Genomic DNA, 26,242 nt, shown 5'->3' with positions numbered 1-26,242 from the left:
AATGAAGATCTATCCACCTGTCTTCACTTACACCTGTTGCTCTTCCTATGGTGTCCCTTACATATATGTGTAGGTAATTGCAGATGATATATAAGATTCTGCATTGCCCAGGATTACTTAGATGTGGATACTTTTGGTTAGCTACCCAGTTAGTTTTGTTCTCTTTATTTTGGGGGTGGGGTAGGTGATGGTTATATCTTGTTGCATAGCACGATACTTGCACCAGTGGTTCTCATGCCCAGCTGCACATTGGAATCACCTGGAGAGTATTGAAAATAATGATGCCTAGGCTTATAGTAATCAGTAAGTAATCTGTTGATTAGAATTAGATCATTTGCTTAACTCTTCAGGTGCCTAATTCTTTCCTAATTTATAGTCAGTCTTTATTCAAAGGTCTTTGTTTCACCTGGTAGGCAGTTTTATTTACTGAGAAAGCTGGGTCTCAGTCCCAGTCTTGACACTAATTTACTATATATATAATTTTGAACAAGTTACTGCCCCTCTCAGGGCTTTAGTTTCCTCTTTGGCTATATTAGGGAGGGAAAACTAATTGGATTAGTTCAGGGCAAACTTTCTGTTAAGGTCCAGGTAGTAAATAATTTAGGTTTTGTGGGTCATGCAGTGTCTGTCACAGTGTCTAAAGCTCCTTTCAGCTCTGGTAGTTTGTGGTTCTCTTCTTTTAAACCATAGGCAGGGGTCTCGTGAAGGAAAATCTTGTTTAAGCACCACCAATTAAATATAGATAATAACAAGCACTTACTACTTACCATCTGCCTGGCATTATTCTATACATTTTACATATATTAACTCTAATCTTCAGACTAACCCAGTGAGGAGTACAGGCGTTATTATTACTTCCATTTTCTAGACAAGAAAATTTGAGGCAAAGAAAAATTAGATACTTAACCTGCCAAATGAAGGCTACAGCTGGCTAGTAGGACCAGAATTTGAACCTAGGTATTCTGCCTTCATTATACTCTACTGCCTCTCCCTAACTTACTCATTATGCTCCAAATAATGGAGCACCTCAGCTATTTTACTCTATCACAGATATCCTAAAATAAAATATCACTGAAACCATCAAAAGTAGGCAATCATGAGCCTATAAAGATAGCTACAGAATGGAAACTTTATTCATTTTCTCAAAAGAACCCTTTTGTTTCAGTCTCAGTGTTGTAGTCACATGGCATTGCCTTTGTATGTATTTATCTATCATACTTACTCTTGAGAACCTTGAAGGGGTTCAGTGTATAGTGACTGTCTTCTCAGTTTCTGCAATTTTATTTCACCTTAGTAGGAATTCATTACTTCAAGTGAACAAACAGACCAGAGTCAAATGGGGATAAATATTCTACTGGTAAGAGGCAGTAGAAACAGCTTGGGTTATAGGCAGAGCATCCGGGCTTTAGGCCTCTCTCTACTACCAGCCAGTTAGTTATATGGGCAAGGGAGCTGTATTCTCAAGTATAAAATTTCAGGTGATTGAACTGAATGGACGATTTCTGAATTTCCTTATAGCCATGCTTTACAGGTAGACTACTAAGCAACCACTGCAAAGGTTCTGCATTGCAAAGTTTGTCCTATTTTAACTTAAAAATATGTGCCAATTTTGCATTCTCTGCCCTAATCTGCCTGTTTATTTAGATGTAAAAAATGTTTCAAATTCTTTATACCACTTAGTAAGATTGATACTGTGAAAGAATGCATCATGTACATACTATGTATATGCTTCTCAATTTGAGAAACATGGCCTTATATTATGATTGTAGTCCCTTTTCCCTTAGAGATAGGCATAGGAAGAATAAAAGCCATGATTTACACTGTGAATTCCAAACCACTCCTCACCAGACTGAACAGGTCAGGTATAGGTTCTCCTGCTTACTGTCTTAATCTATCTGATTTATTTAGCATGTCTGCAGTTGAATTTCTGCCAAACAAAGCTATAATTAATAGTTGCCTGCCATGACACTTCTGCAGTTAATTCATTCTTTCTAACCTAGTAAAGTGTAAAATTTTTAAAAGTCATCCTTTTATTAAAGAAAAGTTAGCCAAGAGACTGCCCATTTTCCTGCTCGTCAACATCTCTTCAGTTGAATAATCAAATTCAAATTCTTTTAATCAAAAAGGAAAATCAACTTTCTGGTGAGTGCCAACATCCTTTAAAATATAATTTTTTCTTTCATCCTCTTATGCCAAAACTTTTTCTGAAGTTTTGTCTATTTAGAAGGGGTGTTAGATGTGAGGAACTTGAAGTCTCAGGAGAGAAAGCCAATTTGTACAGAACAGAGATTAGCAACATAGTGGAAAAAGAACATGGACTGTGAAGTCAGAAGACATGGATTCTGAGTTTGCCTCTGCCACTTAACTAACTGTATGACTTTGGGCAGGCTACCTAATATGTCGTAAGTTTCTATTTCCTCATTGGTAAAGTGAAAGCAGCATAATTTCGTAGGGCGTGAAATTCTTGGCAGTCCTTACCTCAGATACCCAGTGTTCATTGAGTATGATTCCATGTATTAGGCACTGTGCTAGGTGCTGGGGCTAGAGATAAAATACAGATTTCTTCCTTTAGAACTTGTCTAGTGGGGAAGATAAAAATATTTTAAAATTATGTACAATAAGTTCTGTGATAGAGGTAAATACAGGGTACTGTGGAAGCACAGAGGACAAGTACAGATGGGAAGGACTGGGGAGTGATCTCAGGCTTTCATTAGGACATAATGCCAAAGAGTTTGGGGCTGGTTAAGATCAGGTTTTCATTTTAGAAAGATCACTGGCTGTAGTGTGGACATAATTAGAGGCGTTATATCCTAGAGATAGGAAGATCAGTGAGGAAGCTGATGGAATAGGCTAGTTGAGAAATCAGGAAGCCTTCAATTGATGTTTTAGAAACTAGTATGGATAGAAATTGAGACAGACTGGAAATGTGAGGAGAGAGACAGAGATATTAGGATCACTTCAAGGATTTTAGTTTGATTATCTAGATGGTTAATTCAAGTACGGCCGGGAAGATAAGGAGTTCAATTTTGGACATATCAGGTTTTAGGTGCCTGTTTGGGGTGATGATGTTGCTAGCGAGCTAACATTTATTGACTGTTTCCTATAGGGCAGGACCTAGTCCATATGCTTTGCATGCATTATTTAATTCTCACAATTACCCTTTGAGATTAGATTTGAGATTAGCCTCACTTTATAAGTAAGATATCTGAGTCAAAGAGAAGTTAAATAAACTTGTCCAAGGTTACATAGCTAGTAAGTGGTTGAGCCAGTACTTAAATTCAGGTAACCTGGCTCCAGAGTCCTTTCTGTTAACCACGTCACTATATTATATGCCTCTCATTGATAACAGAAAGTCCACTAGGCAGTTAAATATCCAGGTCTGGCATCACGAGAGAGAACTAGATTACAGATATGGCTCTTGGAAATTATCAGCACAGAAGTGGTTATAGAAATCATGAGTGTCACCCAGAGAAAGTTTATATTATAGAAATGGAAGCTAAATGCCATAAAAACTACCATTTCTCAATATTGTTCCCATGACAGACATTGCTAATAGATCAGTGGCTGGCCTCAGTAAAGGAAACTGAGGAAGGGCCAGTGAGATAGGAAGAAAATCTAGAGAGATTGGTGCCATGGAAGCCCCAAAGGGGAATAATTTAAGAAGGAGAGAGAGCTCAGTAGTATTAGATTTTGTGGCTTTTTCCATTATGCCTTTTGAGAGCTTAGTATAAAAGTGTTATATTTGGCAGTTTATTAGTGATCCAAGAGAGTGAGCGATGGAACTGTGGCGTTGGGGGAAGGTGGGGAGGAGTGCAGTAGAGAAGGTGGATGATTGTATTGATCCATAATCCACATGCGCTTCTGGTTGACAACCAAAGCTCTAGATTCTGTTGGTTTTCCTCTAGGTGTCTGTGGTAGGTTTCCCTCACCTTCATTAGCTCCTCTGGCCACTTCAGCTCTGTTGGTTTGGAGAGTTCAAGTTATTTCAGCCTTGTGGCCTTTTCCCAATTTTTTTTTCAATCTGGAAATAAACCCTCAATCGAAGTGAGACAAAGAGACATATTTCCCTAGATGGTACCCAGTTAGATACCTAGAAAGAACATTAAATGTGTAGAGGTTATGATATTTAGAGATTGTACCATCAAACTTTAATATCTCTCTTATGAGCTTATATCACTTATCTCCTTATAATACAGTTATTTGTATCTGTCTCTTACTTAGCCTGGACTTCTGGAGGACAAGGGATCCTTTCTTAATCTTTGCATGCCTAACATCTTGCAGAATACCTAGCACATAGTAGACTCTCAGTAAATGTTTGCTAGGATAAGTCAATTATATTGGTAATTGGCTAAGTAGGTTAAACCTGTAATTTTTCAGAATGTTTCAGTTATCAGGCCTTACAGAGGCCAGAGTTCTCTTAGTATTGCCAACATTTGATTTGTGCAGAGAGACATTTTATCTGGTCATCTCTGTGTACACAGGTTTCAGGTGTCTTCTGGGAGAATGGGAAATGGAACACAGTGACATGCTTTTAAAAGATAATACATCCTTTGAGCTCTTCCTAGCACTCAGGGCTGACTGTTCTGTAGGTAGAGTCACACTGTAACTATAACTGAAGCTGGAAAATAGGCGAAATGTAAGGCAATCAGCTACAAACCTAACCTATTTTGTTGGAAGAATGTTTTCTAGATAGGTAATAAAATTATAAACCCGATTGTGGCATTTACTGTATGTTTATAGACCAAATGTGACATTTATAAAATTGGTTGGTTTTCGGTTTGTTTAGATATTTTCTTAGTGCAAATATGTAAAACGTTGCTGTTTTTGCTTTTTGGCTGTGCAATTGTTTTAATTGATAAATAACATGCACCATAACATGCATAATACAGTTCAATAAATTACCAAAAAGTGAAAATACTTGTGTAACCACAACTAAGTTCAAGAAATAGAACATTACCAGCTCTCTCAGTAATTTTGAAAATTACTATGTGATCCAGAAATTCCACTTCTGAGTAATATAGTCAAAAGAATTGAAAATTCTAACAATTTTTTGAAAATTTGATATCATTGCAAATATTCACTAGTTTCTCATTGAACCTAAAATTTATCATCCAAGTCTTTTTTATTATCGTTGTGGTAAAATATACATAACAGAATTTACCATAACATTAAACATTTTACCATGTTAGTGGCATTAAGCACATTCACATTGTCCTGCACCTATCATCACCCTCCATCTTTTTCATCTTCCCAAACTGAAATTCTGTACCCATTCATTATACACTAATTCCCTATTCCTTGCTTCTTCAGCCCCTGGCAACTACCATTCTACTTTTTGTCTCTGAATTTGACTGCTCTAGGTATGTCATATAAGTGGAATCATACAATATTTGTTCTTTTGTAATTGGCTTCACTTAGTATAATGTCTTCAAGGTTCATCTATGTTGTAGCATATGTCAGAATTTCCTTCCTTTTTAAGGCTGACTAATATTCCATTGAATGTGTATAACACTTTTTTATACATTGATGATGGTGGGCATTTGGGTGGCTTCTACTTTTTGGCAGTTGTGAATAATGCTGCTATAAACATGGATGTATTAATTTCTGTTCAACTCTCCTCTTTCAAGTCTCTTGGGTATATACTACCTAGAAGTAGAATTGCTGGACTCTATAGTAATTCTATTTTTTATTTTTTGAGGAATTACCATACTGTTTTTCATAGCTGCACCATTTTACATTCTCCGCAACAGTACACAGGTGTTCGATTCCTCTACATCCTCATCAACATTTGTTCTTTCTTTCTTTCTTTCTTTTTTTTAAATAGCCATCCTGATCGGTGTGAAGTGCACTCAAATTTTTTAAAGAAACTTTCTGTTTTGGAAATTTTCCATGTTAAAAAATAGAGCGAACAGTAGTTGAACTCTCATATATCTGTCACCTAGTTTCAATAGTTATGAACACTTGGCCAATTTTGTTTCAATTTTAGAATATTTTCCCCTCCTCTATTGTTGGAATGCAGACCCCAGTCATATACTTTCTATTTTTTTCTGTTGTTAAAAACAAAACACAATTTTAATGTTATCAATATGAATGTCATTGCAAATTTTACTTGGATTGTTCTGCCTTTGACTCAGAGATCATAATGCTTGTGTCATTTTTAACAGGTATGTTCTCAGTATTATTCTTGCTCTCATGCTGTGCAGACATAGATATATTCTACATATGCCCTTCATATACCCTTGCTGCCTTGTTAAAAATTTATTCATGGGTAAAATTTTAAAATATACAGCACTTATAATCACAAGTTACACAATCATTTGTAAGCACAATTACAACAGCATATCAGTACCTATCAAAAGAAGTCAGATTAGAATGGAAAAGAGTGAAGCAACATCATAGACAGAACCTTGAACCAGCTCCAGTTTCTTAAAAAAGACATCGTATATTTTCGTTAATATGTACTTCAGTACTATATACCTCAAAGTTAAAGACTCTTTTTTTCATAAAACATAACTGTAAAACCATATTTATCTGAAAATTAATAATAATTCTTTTATTAACCAGATATCTAGTAAATGTCACCTATATCTTTATGCCCAGTTTCTTTTAATCCGATGGTAAAGGAAACAAAAGGTCCACAGATCACTCGAAGATGACAATTTACATTGGTAACCAAGATGTAGTCCTTTTATGAGTTACAGTTTTTTAACTCTGTGAGCAAGAACTCTGCTTTCTTTAAACTATTAATACTCTTTCTTTTCTGATATTTGTTGGCATTTGTATGTAACATAAACAGTACACTAGGCCACACTTCCTTTAGTAAATAAGGGGAACCTAGTTCTGGGGTTACCGTCTGTTTGATTTTTGATTATGTATTTGTTTAAACTTGCCATCTTAAGAGAGACTCTCAAAGATATACCTAAATGCAGGGCACAGGATGAAAATTTATCTACAAATTTATCTACGTATCTGATAGAATGTGCTGATACAGATGTTCACATTTTGGCTGTTTTGGAGGTAGGGGTGATAACTGTACATTTGCAACTATGCATTTCCTTAACATTAACCTGTGTATTAAAAATGAGGATCCACCTAGAGAGTTCAGAAGTCTGGCAAAATCAAGTTGTTGCTATTTGGAACCCTAAGCTACAACAGAGCCAACTAAAGACTGTGGGAAAAAGAGAGACAGGAACACACGGTTTCTAACTCCTTTTCCCCCTTCGGTTGTTTTAATTTGCAAGGAAGACCCCAGTATACACCATTCCCTATGGCACTTTATAATGGGAAAAGGAAGTCTTGTTCCAGATACACAGAAAAGAACATCCTGTGATTTAAGATTCCATCGATATTCAGGTGTAAGAATGCAAGTCGGCTATTAGGCACAGATTACGTGAGTTAAAGGCAGAGCTGATTGTTTCTCTATGACTTTATTTTTTCTGTGCAGTTTTACTAATTAATGGTTTTCTTTTACTTGAAGATAGTTTATATCTTTATTGGGTAAATAACCTCAGTAGCTAAGAGCACAGAGGCTTCAGAGTGATAGTGACACTAAAATTATTTCCTGTTCTCCCTGTCTTGTCATGATAATAGTAGTGGTATTGGCTGTAATATAAGTGGTGATATAATGATCCTTATGTAGCATTTATAATGTGTCAGGAAAAAAACTAAATGCTGTACGTGTATTAACTTATTTAATCCACACAACTCAGTGAGATATTATTATCCTCATTTTACTGATGAGGTATTGAGTCACAGAGAGGTTAGTAACTGACTACTCCCAAGTACAAATAAGTAGTAAGTGGCAGGGCTAGGAATTGATCTGAGGCAGCCTGGCGCCAGAGTTCTTCCTCCTAACCATTATACTGTACTGTGCTTATTTGACACCCATATAAGTAAAGGGAAATGTGAGATAAAAAATGCTTTTAACATCTTTGTGGGCTCTATGGAACTTATTATTTGTTCACTCAGTGCTCCCTGTAGAATCAGTGATTACAGAGAGAACATTCAATCTCAAAGCATTCATCCCTACTTTCAAATTAGTATTTTCAAATCTGTTCTCCATCTGAGACCTTACATTTAGAAAGTACAACTTTTGAGTTGAATTGGCAGATCAAGAGCTTACAAACAGGATATTGCCTTTGAGTATTTAGACTATAGGTGCCACCCCCTGAAGCGGTAATTTGGATAGATCACATCGTTTCTACCAGAGTACCAGCAGTATTAAGGGGTCTGACTTCAAAGTGTGTGCGCTTTATGTATGTATGTATGTATGTATTATTAAAGTATAGTTGACTGTGTTTTATATACATCCTTGCAAATAGGTCACTTCTCCATAAATGGAGCCAATCTAATACAAATTCTAAAAACCTTTCAGAGCCATTTAAGTCCAAGAAATATATAAGCATTTGAAGTAGAACTATGAGCAGTGTAAAATGTTCCCTTTCTGGAGACTTGTGATAAGTAGAATAAATAAAACAGACTATCCATTTTTAAATGCTTACAGTTCAGGTCACAGAACCAACCTCTGGTTAATCTTGCAGAATTGGTTCTCATCTGGGCACTGGTTTTACATACTCTTTTAATCTTTAAGTGTGAGCTAATAGCCACTACAAGTATCCCTGCTTTTCAAAGGTGTATGTTAAAGCCACTTTGCTTTTACAAAAGACCTCCATTAATAGCTGTTATGGCCAACCAGAAGAAATCTGAAGAGCATTCAAAATTAATTAATTAATTTTGAGGGTTTTAAATGGATGGTAATTGCTTGTTTACACAATTTTGTTTTATGAAAGGTTTCATAGAAATGCTCTTCTTTTGGATAGCAGGGAAACCTATACCATTTTTGCTAACCGAAAAAAAATCCAAAAGAGAATTTTTGCTTTTATAGAAAAAGGCAAAAAGTGAAAATAGAATTCAGCATTTGTTTGCAGCAAGTCGTTGTGGAGGCAGTGCCAAAGTACTTCCCTGGGACTTACACTCATCATCTCAGCATCAAACCATCGTAGTTTTGAACTGTGTCTGTGAACATCTGTGTTTTATCTCAATTTATTTTGTGCATCCATTATCAAGAAGTGTTCTAAGGTATTAGAAGGCCTAAGAGAGCTCGTAAGGGTATTATGCTTAGTGTAAAACTGAATGTAATTAAGCATTTTGATTGTGGTAAATAAAATAAGACATTGTATGTACATTGAATTTTGGGCCTGGGAAAGAACAAATTTTTTGTATAAATTAATGGTAAGTGCTTCTTTGCTTTACGCCATTTTGTCTTACAAAAGGTTTTGTAGGGATGCTGTACTTTCAGATAGTAGGGGAAACCTGTATTTGATTAAAAAGCCAGTGTTCTATATTCTTCTGCTTCCTTTGTCTTGAGTTTTGTGGATCTGGCTGTGATTAGATGGTTAGATCACATATACTCTGGTGCTTTGGGTCAGTTAAGTGGCTGGAGGGAGGAACAAGGTCACCATTTCCACTCATCAGATGTGCATTTTATGGAGGCAGATGACTTTTTCATGCTAATTTTCTTTCCTCTAGGTTTATGAAGGTCTAGACATCATCACCAACAAGGTTTCTGCCCAAGAGCGGAGAATGTGCCAACACCACATGATCAGCATTGTGGATCCTCTCGTGACAAATTACACAGTGGTGGACTTCAGGAACAAAGCAACTGCTGTGATATCCTTAGGAAAGACAGCAGCTAGGCCTGGTGGGGGCAAGGCAGCCCAGGCCAAGAATGTTCTCTTTCTAGTGACAGTTTCTTCTAAGCAGGGCACCCAGGACCTAACTACCAGTAGGTAGCATCCCCATCAGTGCTATGTGGTTTGAAAGATATAGTTTCATTGCTACTCAGAGTCCTGTCCTCAAGCCGGCAGCCTCAGCATCCCTTCAGAGCTTGTTAGAAATGCTAAATTTGGCCCTCATTCCAGACTTACTGAATCAGATCTCATTTAACAAGAGTCCCAGGTGATTCATATGCACATTAAAAATTGAGAAGCTCTGTTTTAGTGGAGAGAACATTGAGGAACCAGAAAGTCTGTGTTCTAGTCTTGTAACTACCTCTTTTGACCATGTGAATTTTATTGAGCTAAGCATTTACCCCACTGAGCTTCAGTTTTCTACCCTTGAGATGAGGATATAAAATAAGTATAATGGAATTCCAGTTAGAATTTCAAAGGGATTGCTGTGGGAGGGACTAGAAAAAAATAGTTCTGGGTAACACCCAAGAAATTTTTGAAAAAAGAGTAATATAAGGGGGACTGCCTTTATATTTTTTTATTTTTATTTTTTTCCCTCCTCTTTAATCTTCCTCCTCCCAACTTCTACCCCTGACCCATGGATGTTGCCTTTTTCCCTTAAGAACTGGATCTCTGAAGGTGGGCTGTCCCCTCCCAGTGCTCGCGGCGTGCACCCAGGGCCTGGCACCCCTGGCACGCTTGGGGGGCCTGGCATACCCGGATGTGTCCATGGCTCCACCTGGGGCGTGAACTGAGGACCTTCTGCATGCAAAGCAGATGTGCTAACCACTACACTATGGAGCTACCCCTGCCTTTATATTTTTATGTTCAGACTGCCTTTACTATTTGGACTGCCAGATAGTAAAACATACTGAAAATTCATAGTAACTATAAGAACATGGATCTTATATAATACTAGATAAACATATGGCACAGAATAGAAAACTCATATACAAATTCAAAGGAATGTATATATTTCGTCAAGGTGGCATTTCAAAACAATGGAGAAATAATGCAGTAAATAATTATTCCTGAGATAGTTCATTGTTTTTGAAAAAAATTAGGTCCTCATTATATATGACATAAATTCAGATGTCAGAGTTAAATATATTTTTTTTAATGAAACTTTAAAACAAATGGGATAACATATACTTGAGTAGTTATGTGATTTTAGAGTAGGAAAAGGCTTTGTAGACATTCTTTTTTATTTTATGTTTTTTGGTTTTTTGTGTGTTAAAATACACAACATAAAATTTACCATCTTAACTATTTTTAAATGTACAAGTTCAGTGGTATTACATACATTAATATTGTTGTGCAGCCATCATCACTATCTGTGCCTGTAATAGTTACTTTTTTAAAAAGGAAAATAACTGGAGTTGAATATGTAAGAGTTAAGAATTTGTATTAGCAAGAATGTATATCAAGCAGAACTCCTAGTTATCTACCCTAGAGAAACATTGCTACAAGTGTATCAGGAGATATGTGGTAGATCTCATTATATAAGGCATTACTCTTAACAGCAAAAACATGTAAACACTGAAATTCCTACTGATAGAAGAACGTATAAAATTTGCTTTGTTCATATAAGTTAAGGACTTTTTCAGCAGTGAAAACGAATGAATTGTAGCTATATCAATATAGAAGAATCTCAGAAATAACAAATTTGGGAAATTATGGAAAGATGCATACATGTTCATACCATTTATTATAAAGGTTAAAGGCAAACAAAACCATATATTAATATATTGTTATATATAGTATATATTAATGTATGCTTTAGGGGTACATCAGTAATAAGTTGCAGAAAAACAATGGAATAATGAAACAAAAACCTTGAAATAATTGAAGATAGTGAATAATTCAGAGAGGGGAATTTGGGAGTTGGGATGGGAATGAATACACAAACTTCAGGGGAATTAATAATATTCCTTTTCTTACATAGGGTTCACAAGTATTTGTTTTATTACTAGGCTTTAAATTTACATATGTTATAATGTCCTTATATAATAGAATATTTTATAATAAAAGGGAAACAGCCCATTATAAACAAAATTAAGAAACAGACTACAAACCAGGAGAAAAATATTTGTAACATAGGAAAAGCAAATGGTTAATATGCTTAATATGTGAAGAACTCTTATGAATCAATATGAAAATAAGTCATGAGTAGTAATTCACAAAGGAAGAAATATAAATGTTAATAAACATGAAAAGGGGTTTACCCTTGCTGTTAATCAGGACCATGCAAATCAAAATAATGAGATAATATTTTTTGCCTCTCAAATGGGCAGAGATTAAAGTGCAGATAATAATTCTTGCCCTACCTGCTTTACAAGCCAGTTGTATCAGATGAGATAATGTATACAGAAGCCCTTTGCAAATTAGAATGTATCACCAAATGTACATTATTGCTGTGAGACACTTGGTTGTTCAGAAATAAAAAGATAGAAAATGGAGAGCTAGTTTAAATTTTCAAAGAGCAGCAACAGGGAATGACAGATTCCTTCTAGAATTGGAGATTTAATGAATTTAGGTAAGAAGTACAATCAGAACCGGCAAAACTGAAAGTACCTTAAGAAGTATCCAATCAACCTTCTTGATTTGACAGATAAAAGTACTAGATACTGAAGCCCTAAGAGGAGAAGGCTTTTTCCCAGGATCACAGTTGTTTCATGGCTTGGGCAAACAAATTTCTTCCCACCACATACCTCCTATCCCTTTTCTCTCTCTATTTTCTGCGCTCTCTCCTTCTGGTATCACACCATTTTTAACCTTCCCTTTTTATTTTCTTTGTTCCCTTTCTCTCTGTTATTCATATTATATATTTAAAGTTTTATTATAATTACTACGTAATTGTATGCTCTCTTACAGGGAGAATATAGAATTTCTCTTTAAAAAAACACAAATATGTAATGATTATTCTATGTGATGCTTGATTGCTAACATCTTTCCACCCCACCCCAACATCTTAAGGATTAGTGGGCTTCTGATAGAGGTCATTTATGCCTGTGCCCACAGACTGGCTCCTAAGGGGAAGAAGTGTTAAAGGAGTCTTTGCTTGGGTTGAAAATCTCTTTTTATCTGTTCACAGAAGCAAAGCCCTTAGAGCAGATAATATCTGTTCAACAGAGATTCTAAAGAGAATTCAAAGTAGTAGAGATACAAAAACAATAGTGACTAAATTGAGTGCTTACTCAATTGAAAAAATATTTCAGGTGTTGTGGTTGGGGATTTATTTGCATTGTCATATTTAATGCTCATAAGAACTCATGAGGATTTTATAGGTAAGAAAACTGAAGCTCATATAGGTTGATTAACAAGGCCTAGAACTGGCACTGGTAATTGAAATCTATTTGTCTTTAGAACCAGTGCTTCTCTTTTTATCTGGTGCAGTCTAAAGTGGCTAATATGTGCATGCTGCCACATAATGGTGAAGACTGAGTCTAAGAACCGTGGCTTAGAGAAACGGGCTTGTACAATGTACATCACTTTGGTGGCTTCCTGAGCAGCTGACTCTCGGTCCTGTGAAAGTCCTTGGGCTTATGCTCGTTAAGCTGATTTTGAATACTAAACAAGCTATGAATTTTAGCAGCAAGGCCTAGAAAGTTCTGAAACTGGAGGGAATTACAAACATACCTTTGTCTCTGATTTATGCAAGTCCCTCCATAACTGAAAGGAAGCGATTCTGAAAACTCATGGGAAACAGTTAAAACTAGTATCAATTCATCTTGGTTTCTACCCTTTCTCCTCTGTTCTCCAGACAAATAAATGTGGTTTGTTGTTAATGCCCTGCTTCCTGAGTGAGTCAGGATTCTCTTCTTGATATTAAATATTATGATGTCTTTCTTAATATTCACATTGAAGATATATTTGCTCGGAACAAAATTCCTATTGTCGTGGGAGGAACCAATTATTACATTGAATCTCTGCTCTGGAAAGTTCTTCTCAGTGCTAAGGTATGTTTACTTCACTTGTAACTCACTGAGGAAATGGGTTCTTCTTTCTTGACAGCTAATTTTAGTGGGAGAAAGGTTGACTCTTGCCTCTTTTTTATACTCAGCAACTGTAATTTTCCTACTTTATATTCTGAAGCAAATGCTACCTCCATATGTGAAGTGTGTTCCTCCAGGCAGGCCTCAGGGCAGGGGCTGTCTGTGGGAAAAATGTTCCTCTGTGGATTAATTAGTATCTCCATGTAAGTTAACAGTACATTGGTCTGATTCAGCATTTCCTGATTGTCGCAATATGTGTCAGGGAGATAGCAAACACTAATCTTTCTTACAAAGATGCTTGCTATTGCATAAGGTGGAACTTCGCAAACTATAATGTGCTGGCCATTTTGATAGACTTTTTGTTCACACTTGCTGAGAGGACTAGACTCCTGGATGTGTTAATATACACATGTTAGCCCTGGTACCTGTTTGTACTTCCAACAAGGAAGCAGAGTATCTGTGTATTTCCCCAGACAGTAATTCCTCTTTCTTCTTTGTTTGCTGTGTCCTCACAGCACTACATGGTATATGAGACTTTTCTGTTTATGATCTGTCTCTCACTAGATCTTCTGATTCATCTCTATTCTGTATCCCTAACACTTAGCCAAATGCCTGACATATACATTGTCTTCAGTATTTGTTGAATTGTTTAATTAAATTTACTTCTAAATCTTCATTTAATAGCCCCAGGAGATGGGCACTGAGAAAGTGATTGACCGGAAAGTAGAGCTTGAAAAGGAGGATGGCCACGTACTTCACAAACGCCTAAGCCAGGTGGACCCAGAAATGGCTGCCAAGCTGCACCCACATGACAAGCGCAAAGTGGCCAGGTAAGAAATTCTTGGCCTGTTGACCCCAGATTCCTTTAGAGTTAGAGGGCAGTCAGTTCTTCATTGTGCCTAGGTGATGAGAGAGAGGCTGGGTAATGTAGTTAATGGAGATTGATGTGTTCTCTAGCTCAGCAGGGTGAGTCCTTATGTTATTACCTCAGTCCAACTTGCTCACTAAGTAGTTGCACCCTACTTTGTTGTTATATTTAAAATGCATAATACAATACAGTTTTCCCTAAGGCCGATGAAGTCTTGCCTCATTTTCTATTTGATCTTGGCTTGTATAACATTTTTCATATAAATTTTTTTGGCATACAGTTGGTTTACATTGTGACTTAGGTTTCATAATTGATTCCGTAATACTGAGTTCTGCCCCAGTGGCTTTCCCAGTGAGAGGAAGACAGTTTTGTAAATTGTCTCATAGATCAGCTCGCCTTTACACGTGGAGATTTTCTTGAAGGGAAGAGAGAGGTGGTGAATGAACTCTTAAGTCATGTTTCCTTAGATTCTTTTGAGATTGCAGTGTTGTGTGTTATGTATATTTTTCTGAATTGTGGAAGTGGTACCATATCTGGCAGAGGATCTAACAAAGTATCTCCTGTATGGATGGTTATACAGATTAAATATTGTAGCAATGTCTGGTACTATGAAGTATTCCACTCTAGATCATGTTTCTTCTTTTTTCATTATTGCCCTCCACCTCACCCAAAAGCCTTTTTAGAAATTTTTTTCTTAATTGTATTTCCTTCCATCTACATATGGGCTCCATGAAATTTTAATACTGAAGAATAAGAGTTTTGCGGGGAAAGGGGGTCTGGTTGCCCTTTGGAGGGCCACATGCCTTGTAATATCTACAGTTTTTTTCTCTTTTGAGGGCATTGTCACCCTGGTGATAATATGTATTTTAGATAAATGAAATTTATACTTTATAATATCCAAGCCTTTTATTTAAACATTTTAATAGAAATCTTTCAAAAAATTTTTGGAAGACAGGAACATTATGAACATAAACTTTTACAGTGTTTTATGATATTATTCTAGAGCTTCGTCTTTATTATCTTTTATTAATCAGTAATCTTATCACCTCTCATTTTGCTACTTCTGGACTAGTTAGTAATGAGTTGAGAATTACATCTTTATAAGAGTCAGTAGGTTCTAAGCAAGAGCTCTAGAGTCTCTCTTTTAGAGAGGATTGGAGGACCTTTTTTATCTTTCTTTCAGTTTGAGCCTATCTTCTAAACTCCAGATAAGTAAGCTCGCTATTACTATACATTTTTTCCTCATAGGTCCTCTTCGAATGACCAGTGATACAGAATGACAAGGGGCCTCTACACTTGTGTTAGGGTTTCAAGAAGTAGAATTGGGTCAGGAAGGGAAAGATCACTTTCAAGCTGATAAGTTGCAATCACCCAGAGTGGAAGAGTATAGATTTGGGAGTTAAATTACCTATGCTGCATAACATAATAGATACTGAGGCAGTGGATGGGGGCTTAAGAATATGCAGGTGAGTTTATTCTTTGGTGATCTTTGTGCTAGTAGAGCACCAAATTAGTCAGAAGCATTCTTCATTAATTTTAGACATATTTAAAAAGAAAGTTGATGAGCTGGATGTACAACATACTTTGTACTGTGGGAAAGGCATTCCAGCAAGACTAGACTTGTTGGCTTGTAACAAAGTGTCCCAAACAAGCTCTTTTACTGCTTACCTGAAAGTGAGTGATTCCCATTCTGTTTGTGTATAAGAAACATGTTGTTTCTGAACCTGTTTAACTGATTTCAGAAAAGTTTATTTGTGTTTAGAAGAATAGTGTTATTTCTTACATTATCTAGAGTTTTCTTTAGGACCCTTTTCAGAGTAGCTGTAGAATTGCAGTAACCCTGGACCTTCATGTCTTTAAGGGCTTATGCAGTGAAACTGAGAATGAGACATTCTGTAATAACCTCTTTTCTTGTTTTACTTGAGAATTTATAGTTCCTAATAGTTTTTATGGTTGTGCGCCTCCGCCACCCTCCTCCTCCCCCCCTGCCCCCCCGCCCCGCCCCAAATGACTTAGGAGCTTGCAAGTGTTTGAAGAAACGGGGGTCTCTCACAGTGAATTTCTTCATCGTCAACATGCAGAGGAAGGTGGTGGTCCCCTTGGAGGCCCTCTGAAGTTCCCTAACCCTTGCATCCTCTGGCTGCATGCTAACCAGACAGGTAAAAGCCCTTTCATGCCTAGAGTCTGTCTGAGATAGAGCTTTTAGTAATACATTACTATATATGAAATTCTTAGAACCATAATAATAAACTCATTAATTTTACTTTCATTACTATTATTTTTGACTTGGACATGTACAACGTCATTCTCCTAAGTGTACGTCTGGAAAGGGAGTAAGGGCAGCTCTGGCACTAGGATAAGATACCAAGAGTGGGATGATATGGGATGGATGGGATAGAAAAGAGACTGGCATCCAGGGAAGATCCAAAGGAGAAAGAGAAGGAAGGCTCCTGTGGAAGACTTCTGACTCCCTGAGTTGGCTGGAGGCTGGATCACTGATTATTCTAGAAGCAGTAGGCATAAGAAGTGGATATGATGGTTAGCTAATTAGCCTGATGTTGTTTTGGGTTTGCTTTTTTTTTGTCGTTGTTGTTGTTGTTTTTTTTTTGCTAAAATATAATAATGCCCTGTGATAGTAGTAATTTCTGTATCCAGTAGACATTTAGTAAGCATTCAGTGAGGTATCAAGTGTTCTGCATAATATTTGGATTTCAGAGATATCCAAGTATATGAGATAGTGCCTGCTCTTAAGCTCCCAGTCTAGTGGGGCAACAAATAAGATAGATACTACATTGTGATAAATGCTAGGCTATAAAGTGGGCCACAGAGAAGAGGTGATAAGCATTCTCTGTGGAGAGTCAGGGACCAATTTGTAAAGTAACCTGTGAGCTAGGTCTGAACAGATGAGATTATTATGAGAACAGACAGTATAGTGTAGTTATTAAGAGCACATTCTTTGAGCCAGACTGTTTGGATTCAAATTCCTATTTCACCATCTTCTAGCGATGTGAGTTTTAAGGCAAGTTAATTTAACTTTCTGTGCCCCAATTTCCTCTTCTATAAAATGGAGATAATGATAGTTCATATCTCATAGCTTTGTTGAGGATTAGGTGAGTTAACACATACAAAGCACTCAGAATGTGCCTGTCACATTGTGAGTCCTCAGTAAATGCAAACTTTTTAGGAAGATAGGAAAAAGGGTTAGTATCCTTGCATAGAAGAGCATGACTAAAACGGTGAAAATTTGTTATTAATCTCAGCTATAAGTTTATAGAAAAAGATAATTTTTAATAATGAAACATTTATAAATAACATGTACAATTCAGCATAAAATAGTGGCATCTGATTTATAATAATAAAGCTGTGTTTGACCACCACATCCAAATGATGATGACCTCTCACTCTTTGCTCCTTTGGGTCAATAGTTCAAGATATACCTAGGACGGCTTTGGACTAAATTTCCTCATTCCTATCCAAGATGTCATTTGAGAGTTCTTAAATGTAAAATAACACAAAGAGTAACCAATATAATGGGAAAAAGTGAGAAGGGATAAACCAGGGGGCTCTCAGCTGCCTCTAAAATAAATAGTAGATATACATTCCATATGAGAAGAAAATATTTGTCCTTCCTAATAGCTATCATTATGCGCTTTGATTTTTATAGTAAGGAGATGTGTGTTTCATTCTGGCTGTTTTTATTGGAGTTGCAGAGTCTTAAGTGTGTCTATAATATGAATTATTATATAATCCTTAGACTCTGAACCCTTTCTTCCATTTAACAAATTCTGTCTTTGTGGCAGTCTACCCATTCATCATGTAAATGTAGGACACACCTACAGTAGACTTGCTGGTGATGGGCTAATTTGATTCAAGTTTTAGATGAGCGCTTGGATAAGAGGGTGGATGACATGCTTGCTGCTGGGCTTTTGGATGAACTAAGAGATTTTCACAGGCGCTATAATCAGAAGAAAGTTGCAGAAAATAGGTAAGGTTTTGACTATTATTTATTACTTTCACCTACTCTACATCTCTTGCTTATGGTTAAAAAGCCTATAACACAATACTGGCTTTGGATCTACTTGTTTGTTAGCTTTTGTCTTTAGTATTGGCAAGGCTCATTGGAAGGTTTGGTGTCTTGTTACAGTTATAATTTTCTAAACTGCCAAACATTCCCAGGAGTTAATTTTTCAAGGGAAGTAACCTGGGAGCTGATGGGGGGTGGGGGTGGAAGAAGGATTTCAGAGAACCAATAACTGCTAATGATCTCAATTTCCTCATCTAAGGGATGAAAGGTTTCACTTCAGCTAGATCATCTCCAAGGCCACTGCTAGCTCTCAGATGCAATGGCTCATCTGCTGATGCTCTCCTGTTCCCAGCCAGGACTATCAACATGGTATCTTCCAATCAATTGGCTTCAAGGAATTTCACGAATACCTGATCACCGAGGGAAAATGCACACCAGAGAATAGTAACCAGCTCCTAAAGAAAGGTGTGAATTCTTCCATTTAACCTAGCTTTGGACATCCTTTGTTGACAGAGTACCCTGCTGGTACGATCCGAGAAAGAGCTAAGGCTAGAAGAGTCCCAAATGGCTTTCAGCTCATAACTGAGATTTTTGTCTACCAAGTGTCCACCAGTGTGCTGCTGTGGCTGATTTTCTCTTTTTCTGGGTCAGGTGGGCCTGCCTTTCAGCAGAGTGAGAATTAATTACTTATGGGCTCTTATATTTACCTTGTGTTTCAGGTATTGAGGCTCTGAAACAAGTGACTAAGAGATATGCCCGGAAGCAAAACCGATGGGTTAAAAACCGTTTTTTGAGCAGTAAGTCTCATGTTTTTCCTTATCTCCAGGTTTTCAGTGGAATATAGATGTCCTCAGCTCACCTGTAAAATGAATGTTAGTTTCTGGACCTGTTCTAAGATTGGGGACCTGACCTGGGGGAGGATCTATTGCATAAATGATTTCCCAGGGATATTTTTTTGTAATGTCTCAGAAAACAAATTAAATCTTTCCAGTAAGGAGTCTGCCTTAATCCTTCAACACATGTGTGCTGGCTGCAAGCAGGTAAGAGCAAAATAGCAGCATCTTAGTAGAATTGGTACTCAGAGTTGATTTTAGCTTCAAATTTTGTGCCTTAAGAGCAATCAAATTTCTGTAGGGAGGCTTTCCTAATTAAGATGGTTCTTGGGTCAGATGAGCAGTATAAAAAGACAGAACCTTTACCAGTTCTCCCAGCAGCACCTTTGTGTGCAGATATATGGTACTTCAGATGGCTTCAACTTTAACTTTAGTTGAACAGCACTTGTAAGAAAAGGGGAAAGAAAATCTCATTCATTTGACCCTGTATTGACTCCTTGGCAATACATTTTGGGCTATAAATAAATTATTGAGCCTTTGAGGTAGGTATTCTTTTCTTTTTGCAGATAAAGAAGTGGAGACTTAGGTTAAGTAACTTGGCAAAAATCCCTTAGCTAATAAGCAGCAAAGCATTGAATGCGGGCCTGAAGCTGGAGCCCACACTCTGCTTTTTATTGCTCTTCTTGTTTCCTTTATCTATAACTAGCTAGACAACGTTGGTACTGGCCTTGGCTAAGAAATTGTGTGCTTATGAGCTAAAAAGGAGATTAAGCCTAAATTAAACTCCAGTTTTATCTTGTGGACACTTTTCAAATTATGCTTCTGAATCATAGCCCTGTGTAACTTCTACTTCTGCTTTCAGTTAGAGATGAGGACAGCAGAGGCCTCCACCCCTGCTCCTTAGTGCTTCTGAACGTAAACACCTTAATTCGTGTTGTTGACCACCAGATTGCTGAAATTCTCTCTCCCAGCTCTCACTCTCTGACAGAGCTCTCCAGTGTAGTTCTGGCGCCAAGAGACTCTTTACTCTTTCTTCTTACCCTGCATTCTCTACATGTCCTGTTAGAAGAAGTCTGAGTTAGCTGAAATTGAAGTTTACTACTACAAATTTCTAATGGCAGCTTCTCTTTTCCCCAGGGCTAACAATTAGTTTGTAACAAAAGATATTTTTTGTAATGATTTGGAACTTCCTCCTATGGTAAAGCCACAATAACTCCCCCATCTCTGAGTCAGGAGGGGTTGATGGCACAGTGCATCATATTCCCATTGCTCATTCAGGCATATGTCGGCAGAGTCCTGGTGCTAGAGTGAAAGGCACAGCTGCCCTGTAAATCAGGAGCTGTGTGTGATTGGCCAGTGCTGGTCTGCTGGGATATGGCTCTGGCAAGAAGCCAGAGGGACTTCCCCACCCCAGCTTGGCCTTGGATTCAAGCCAAGAATAGCAGCTGGGAGCCGAGAACTTGTTGAAAGGTGCTTAGATGGGGCACAGAAGCCCAACAAAGGACTTAGAGGGAAAAGGAAAATATAGAGTGGCCTGGAAACAGGTGCAGAGCTTAGCCAAGGCCAGGTGTGCTGTGGATGCTGCCTGCACCCTCCCGGTCTCACCTTTCCATGTGGTGGCAGGTGCAGCCCAGTCCAGTTTAAGAAGAATCTTATTTGCGGTTGGCACAGTCAAAAGGCTAACACCTGCCAGCCGTTGGCATCCTGAAGACTTTGATGTTTTTGTCCATAGGGCAGTGCTCTTTGCTTTTAGACAACTGACTTAACCTAGCTGTGGAAGGCAATTTAGTATGTCCATGGACTGGACACACTAAAGCTACTAGCAGAGAATAAACATGGTTTGCTCAGATGGATGAAAAACCTGTAACTATACTCTTGGCTACCCTTAGTCTCATCTCCATTCAGAAGTACTTCAGGCTATTAGTTCATTGCCTTCTGAGGTATGCTGTCTTTATACTTTAGCTCACACAGTGGCCACTAGAACTGTTACTCTATATTGTTTTCCTGACTAACTTGGAAGATCCTACACCTGAGATGCTGGACTTGTTGGCTGCAGATTATACAACTAGACTTGTTGGCTGCAGACCCGTCAACCATCTAGGTCTTCCTTGGACTGTATGTAGCTGTTTGTTTCATTTTTCTGGTTAGAATGAATGACATGGTCAGAATGTTTATTTCTTTTACCCCCATATGTTTCCCTTGAGGATTTTGGAGTTCTGGGAGCAGAATAGATATGATCTTGGGGGCTGACCTCTTACAACTTTTCTTTGTCATCATTAGGACCTGGTCCTGGTGTCCCCCCAGTATATGGCTTAGAAGTATCTGATGTCTCGAAGTGGGAGGAGTCTGTTCTTGAACCTGCTCTTGAAATTGTGCAAAGTTTCATCCAGGTGATTATTAGTCATGGTACTGTCTATTGTCTTGTTTCAGACAGCTTTCCTTAGCTTACACCTATGTTGCTATGCTGGGAACCAAGTCTTTTCCATGCAATAGAGCAGAAGGGCTGACTGCTTTTAGATCCCTGAAGGCTGCGTTTCTACTTTCACATTCAGAAAGGTTGTTACTAAAATCTGTTCACAGCCCACTGGCTCTCTGGGATGAGAAAACGGAATCTTGGGAAATCCCACTCTCCATAATATCAGAAACTGTTATCCAGTGTCTTTGAATTGAATTCTTCTCCCCCATTTCCCTCTTGTTCTTTCAGGGCCATGAGCCTGCTGCTGCTCCAGTAAAGATGCCATGCAATGAAACTGAGAACAAGAGAAGTTATCACATGTGTGACTTCTGTGATCGAATCATCATTGGAGACCGTGAATGGGCAGGTAGAGTCTGGGGAAGGGCACAGAGAAATCGAAGGGTGGGCACATTGACTTCGTGAAATGTAAGGTCTTTGCTAGGTTGAATGTTGAGTCCACTTGTTTGTAAAGGGAGTGCCAGATCCCTCTGAGAGCCTGTACGCAAATTTCATGGATGCCTTCCCAAATTGAAGAGTTATCTCTGTATTCTGAATTTCAAAGGAAGATTATATGCCCTCTACCTTTAGCTAGAGTAGATATTTTATACTGAAAGGTTTGCAGTTAACTTTCTAGAGCTCCTTTGACTTTAATGATCCTCCCTTATAGGAGTTCCTTGGCCTTTCATATTTAGACCTCAGTGGGGTGAGGTAGGACTGTAAGGGAAGCCAGGCAACTCACCCAAGAGACCAAAGAAGCAGAAACAGCTAGGCGAGAGCCAGAAGCTCAGTTACTTTCCCTGAGCACATTTCTTCAGAAATGGTGTCTCTAGTGATTTTTAAGGTAAATATATTGATATAATGGTGGTTGCTAAAACTAATGAGAAGTGTTAAGGGAAAGTTTGTTGAAAGCAAGACTGTCAGATGTGTATAAAAGTGATTAAGGGTAATATCTTCTTTCTAAGATACTTCTGACCAGTTCGGGGTCTGCCCTGCCTAAAGGTTCTGTCTCTCTTGTTTTAGAGCGTGGATCTGCTTCTGCCACAGAGTCACACTGTATTCCACTGTTGGATTTCTATAGTCATCCAGTGAAAGCTCTAAGCCTTGAATTTATACCATATTTAAGGCTCACTCCTTTTAGGTACAGTAGAGCTTGTAGTTTACTCAGTGGCTAGAATCCTTCTGTTCAGAGTACTGCTTTGCATGGGATTCTCATAGAAGTAGGTTTTTCTACACATACAACCAACAGAATGATTAGTTCTATTAACTGGTAACCCTGGCAAAATGAACTCCATTGTCAGAGACTGGGGATGGCTGTGATTGCCCAAGCAGGAGAAGAAACCTCAATTGTGGTTAGTTTATAATAATGAAAGGGGAAGAGAGAGTGTCTGATTGTTTTTTCTCAAGGAAACTTAGTGGTTCATTTTGTCAAATGTCCTTCTGGGATAGCCTTAGAGAAGCAACATTTGTGAGCCTTTCTGAGCTTAGCTTGTGTAAGCCTTCTATAGTGCCATCTGTCAAATCCTTGCTCCCGTCTCCTGCTGCCATGTCTCAGGCTCTAGCTGGAGAACAAAGCTGACTTTTTTCCCTAAGTAAACTTTTCTTTGATTTCTAACCTCTATCATTTTTACTTCTAAACCCTTAAAAATGAGGATGTAATTATGTATAAAAGAATTTAATCTAGTTGTCTATTTTTTTAGGTGTTCCCAAATATGATTTCCTTGAAAAAGAACAGGCTAGTGAAAAGGAGCTTGTGTGGGTTAGTCAGAGGATGGGAACTGTCTTTGGGGTAAGAGGTCAGAAATTGATATAGGCAACAGTAGCTTTATTGCTTCTGTGGACCCTCAAAAGGGATCATTAGAGAAGAATTTTTCTTGTTATCTGTCTGGAGCATTGTGTGCCTGGAGAATGTGAGCCTTGTGGGGTAGTCATTCAGATGGCTTATCTGACCCAGGCAGAGGGATTTCAGACTGGGGGGTGAAGGGCAAACCTGTGCAAGCAGGGAAGAAGTGGGAAGGGCATCTTTGGGTGCTATAGGCCTGTGGCAGAACAGGGTACCTGTCCTGAAATACAAAGATTTGGATTTGTAACTTTTTAGTTATATGAGTTGAAATGTAGCTGTAATGGGAAAGCCCATACTGAAAAATTCAGTCAAGAGTCCCGATCCTGGAAAATGTGGCCTCTTTGGAGCTATAGGTAAACTGAAGAGTTTACCTGTTATGTGGTCTTGGACAAAATGTAAGATCTCTGAACGTCAGTTTCCTCTTGTATAAAATGACCAGAATAGTACTGTCTGCAGGACTATTGGGAGGATTAGTAATGGAAAGCACCTAGCAGGGTGCACTTGATATGTGGTAGCTCACTGTAGTTTGCTAGCCAGCTGGCCATATAACTTATTCCCTTAAAAATGAGGAGCAGCTATACCAACATGTGTTGATCCTGTTATTAAAGACAAGGACTGCATAGTTAATATTATACTTCTAAGATTAATTCTAGAAAATCTTAATGAGTTTTTGTTGTTGTTTTGTTTTAGCACATATAAAGTCCAAATCCCACTTGCACCAACTGAAGAAAAGAAGAAGATTGGACTCAGATGCCATCACTATCATAGAAAGTCAGAGTATTTACCCAGAACATGACAGAGTGCTTAAAGAGAAGGGATCTCCAGGGCAGAATGATGAAGAGCTGAAATCCAGTGTTTAAGAGACATGTCCAGTGGCCTTTGCAAAGTTGGCAGGATCCAGTTCAAAGAGGGCCCAGTCTGTTATATCTGTGGCCCAGTCTGGGCCAGGGAGTGCTCTGCAGAAAGTTCCCACCATTTTCTTTCAGTTATGTGGTTTTAAAGTCTCCTGTTCTCTGTCGTGAAAACAGCAGGTCTTGTCAGCTCCTTGTGTGGCTAATGGGTCTGGCTGGCTGTGTTGAGTTCAGGAAGGAAATTTTTTAACCTTAAGGATCTATTTTTAAGAGAGACACAGATTAGACTTTTTTATACTTAAGGCTCTTTTTGGTAACAAATGCCAGGGTTCACTATATCACTATATCCCTTAAGAAAAGGGATATCTTCCTGAGTCTAGCTAAAAATATCTCATTTCCAGACACTTATAGATGACTGAAATATTGTGAGCCAATCAGGAGTTCTGGATTTTCATGAATGGCAGGAAAAGATTGGCCCTAGTGAGATGATCAAGTGAACCAAACCAGTTCTCGGAATTCTGTAGAGAAGAAGAGAATGAGACTGAAGTGGCTGTGACATGGGACTTGAAAAACTGAAGATTTCTACATTTGCAAGCGCCTCCTCCGTGTTAATTACTATCACTGCTATCTTTCTATTGAGTTAGGAAATCTCTATTTTTAATGAAAATTTAAAGTTTGCAAGAGCCTCTTTAGTTCTTAAAAAGATATATATGTCCACATCTAGTTTATACACAATATGCTCTGTAAGCAACATGATGTTTTTTTTCTTAAATTGACATTCTTCATGTGATCATTCTGACTATTTAGCAAATGTTTATTGAGTACTTAATTATATTCCTAGAAGACATCTGGAGAGGATCTCCTATTGGAGATTTTAGTTATCGCCAGTTGGAGCTTTCTTTCTGGAATGACCTAAGGTGCCAGTAATGTTAAGTATATGTATGTATGTATATAACATAAAATTAAGTATTTTTAAGTTTACAGTCCAGCAACATTAATTATATTTAGTGTTGTACAACCTTCACCGCTATTTATTTCTTTTCTTTTTTTTTTCACCTCTTTCTAAAACTTTTTATCACCCCAAACAGAAACTGTATGCATCAAGCAATAACTCCCCTCTCAAATGATACCTTACTTGTTCAGAATCTACTATGTGAGAGGCCCTGGACTAGGCAAGAGGAATACCTTGATAAAATAAGACGTGGTTCTTGCTTTCAGGGAGCTAATAAATATATATAAAAGTACACACACACACACACACACACACACACACACACACACACACAGACAACCAATCTAGGTAAAAGAAAATCAAAGGCCATAAGAGCTGTGTAGGTCTCATTTTGGAGGGGCGGGGAAGGGATTGTGAAAGATGGAGCATTTCTGCTGGACCTTAAAAAGCAATTCTTGGTAAATGTGTTGTTAACCATGCATAGGAGAGGTTCAAATGAAAGACCTGTCAAACTTGATTGGCCTTTTAAACAGTGCTGAATTCCATAGCTTCACTTACCCTTTTTTTCCTTCTAGCATTTTTAAAAGTTCTATTTTTTACTAGTTTTTTAAATATAGTTTAGAACTCAAAATGATATAAAAAGACAATCACTGAGAAATCTCACTCCCATATCCATGCCCTGTGTCTTATATATTT

General features: G+C 37.8%; 1 protein-coding gene across 2 annotated transcripts in view; it reads left to right on the top strand.

Moving 5' to 3' along the window:
- The window catches only part of TRIT1 (tRNA isopentenyltransferase 1), a 32,776-nt gene extending 7,201 nt beyond the window's left edge, over positions 1 to 25,575 (top strand). The window contains exons 2-11 of one of the 2 annotated variants that reach the window (XM_016140078.2): positions 9,529 to 9,669; positions 13,589 to 13,687; positions 14,408 to 14,553; positions 16,608 to 16,750; positions 18,465 to 18,576; positions 18,968 to 19,080; positions 19,335 to 19,412; positions 21,729 to 21,838; positions 22,153 to 22,270; positions 24,434 to 25,575. In XM_016140078.2, the coding sequence (XP_015995564.2) occupies positions 9,529 to 9,669; positions 13,589 to 13,687; positions 14,408 to 14,553; positions 16,608 to 16,750; positions 18,465 to 18,576; positions 18,968 to 19,080; positions 19,335 to 19,412; positions 21,729 to 21,838; positions 22,153 to 22,270; positions 24,434 to 24,603 (1,230 nt within the window). In that variant the 3' untranslated portion in view covers positions 24,604 to 25,575. Of the gene's footprint in view, positions 1 to 9,528; positions 9,785 to 13,588; positions 13,688 to 14,407; positions 14,554 to 16,607; positions 16,751 to 18,464; positions 18,577 to 18,967; positions 19,081 to 19,334; positions 19,413 to 21,728; positions 21,839 to 22,152; positions 22,271 to 24,433 lie in introns of both variants that reach the window. The other variant, XM_036232331.1, reaches the window with a different exon arrangement.
- The last annotated feature ends 667 nt before the right edge of the window (positions 25,576 to 26,242 follow it).

This window comes from Rousettus aegyptiacus, unplaced genomic scaffold, assembly GCF_014176215.1.
Source record: "Rousettus aegyptiacus isolate mRouAeg1 unplaced genomic scaffold, mRouAeg1.p scaffold_m13_p_1, whole genome shotgun sequence".
NCBI lineage: Eukaryota > Metazoa > Chordata > Mammalia > Chiroptera > Pteropodidae > Rousettus > Rousettus aegyptiacus.
Note: the sequence above shows the minus strand (reverse complement) of the source record. Positions and strands in the feature narration are given on the sequence as shown.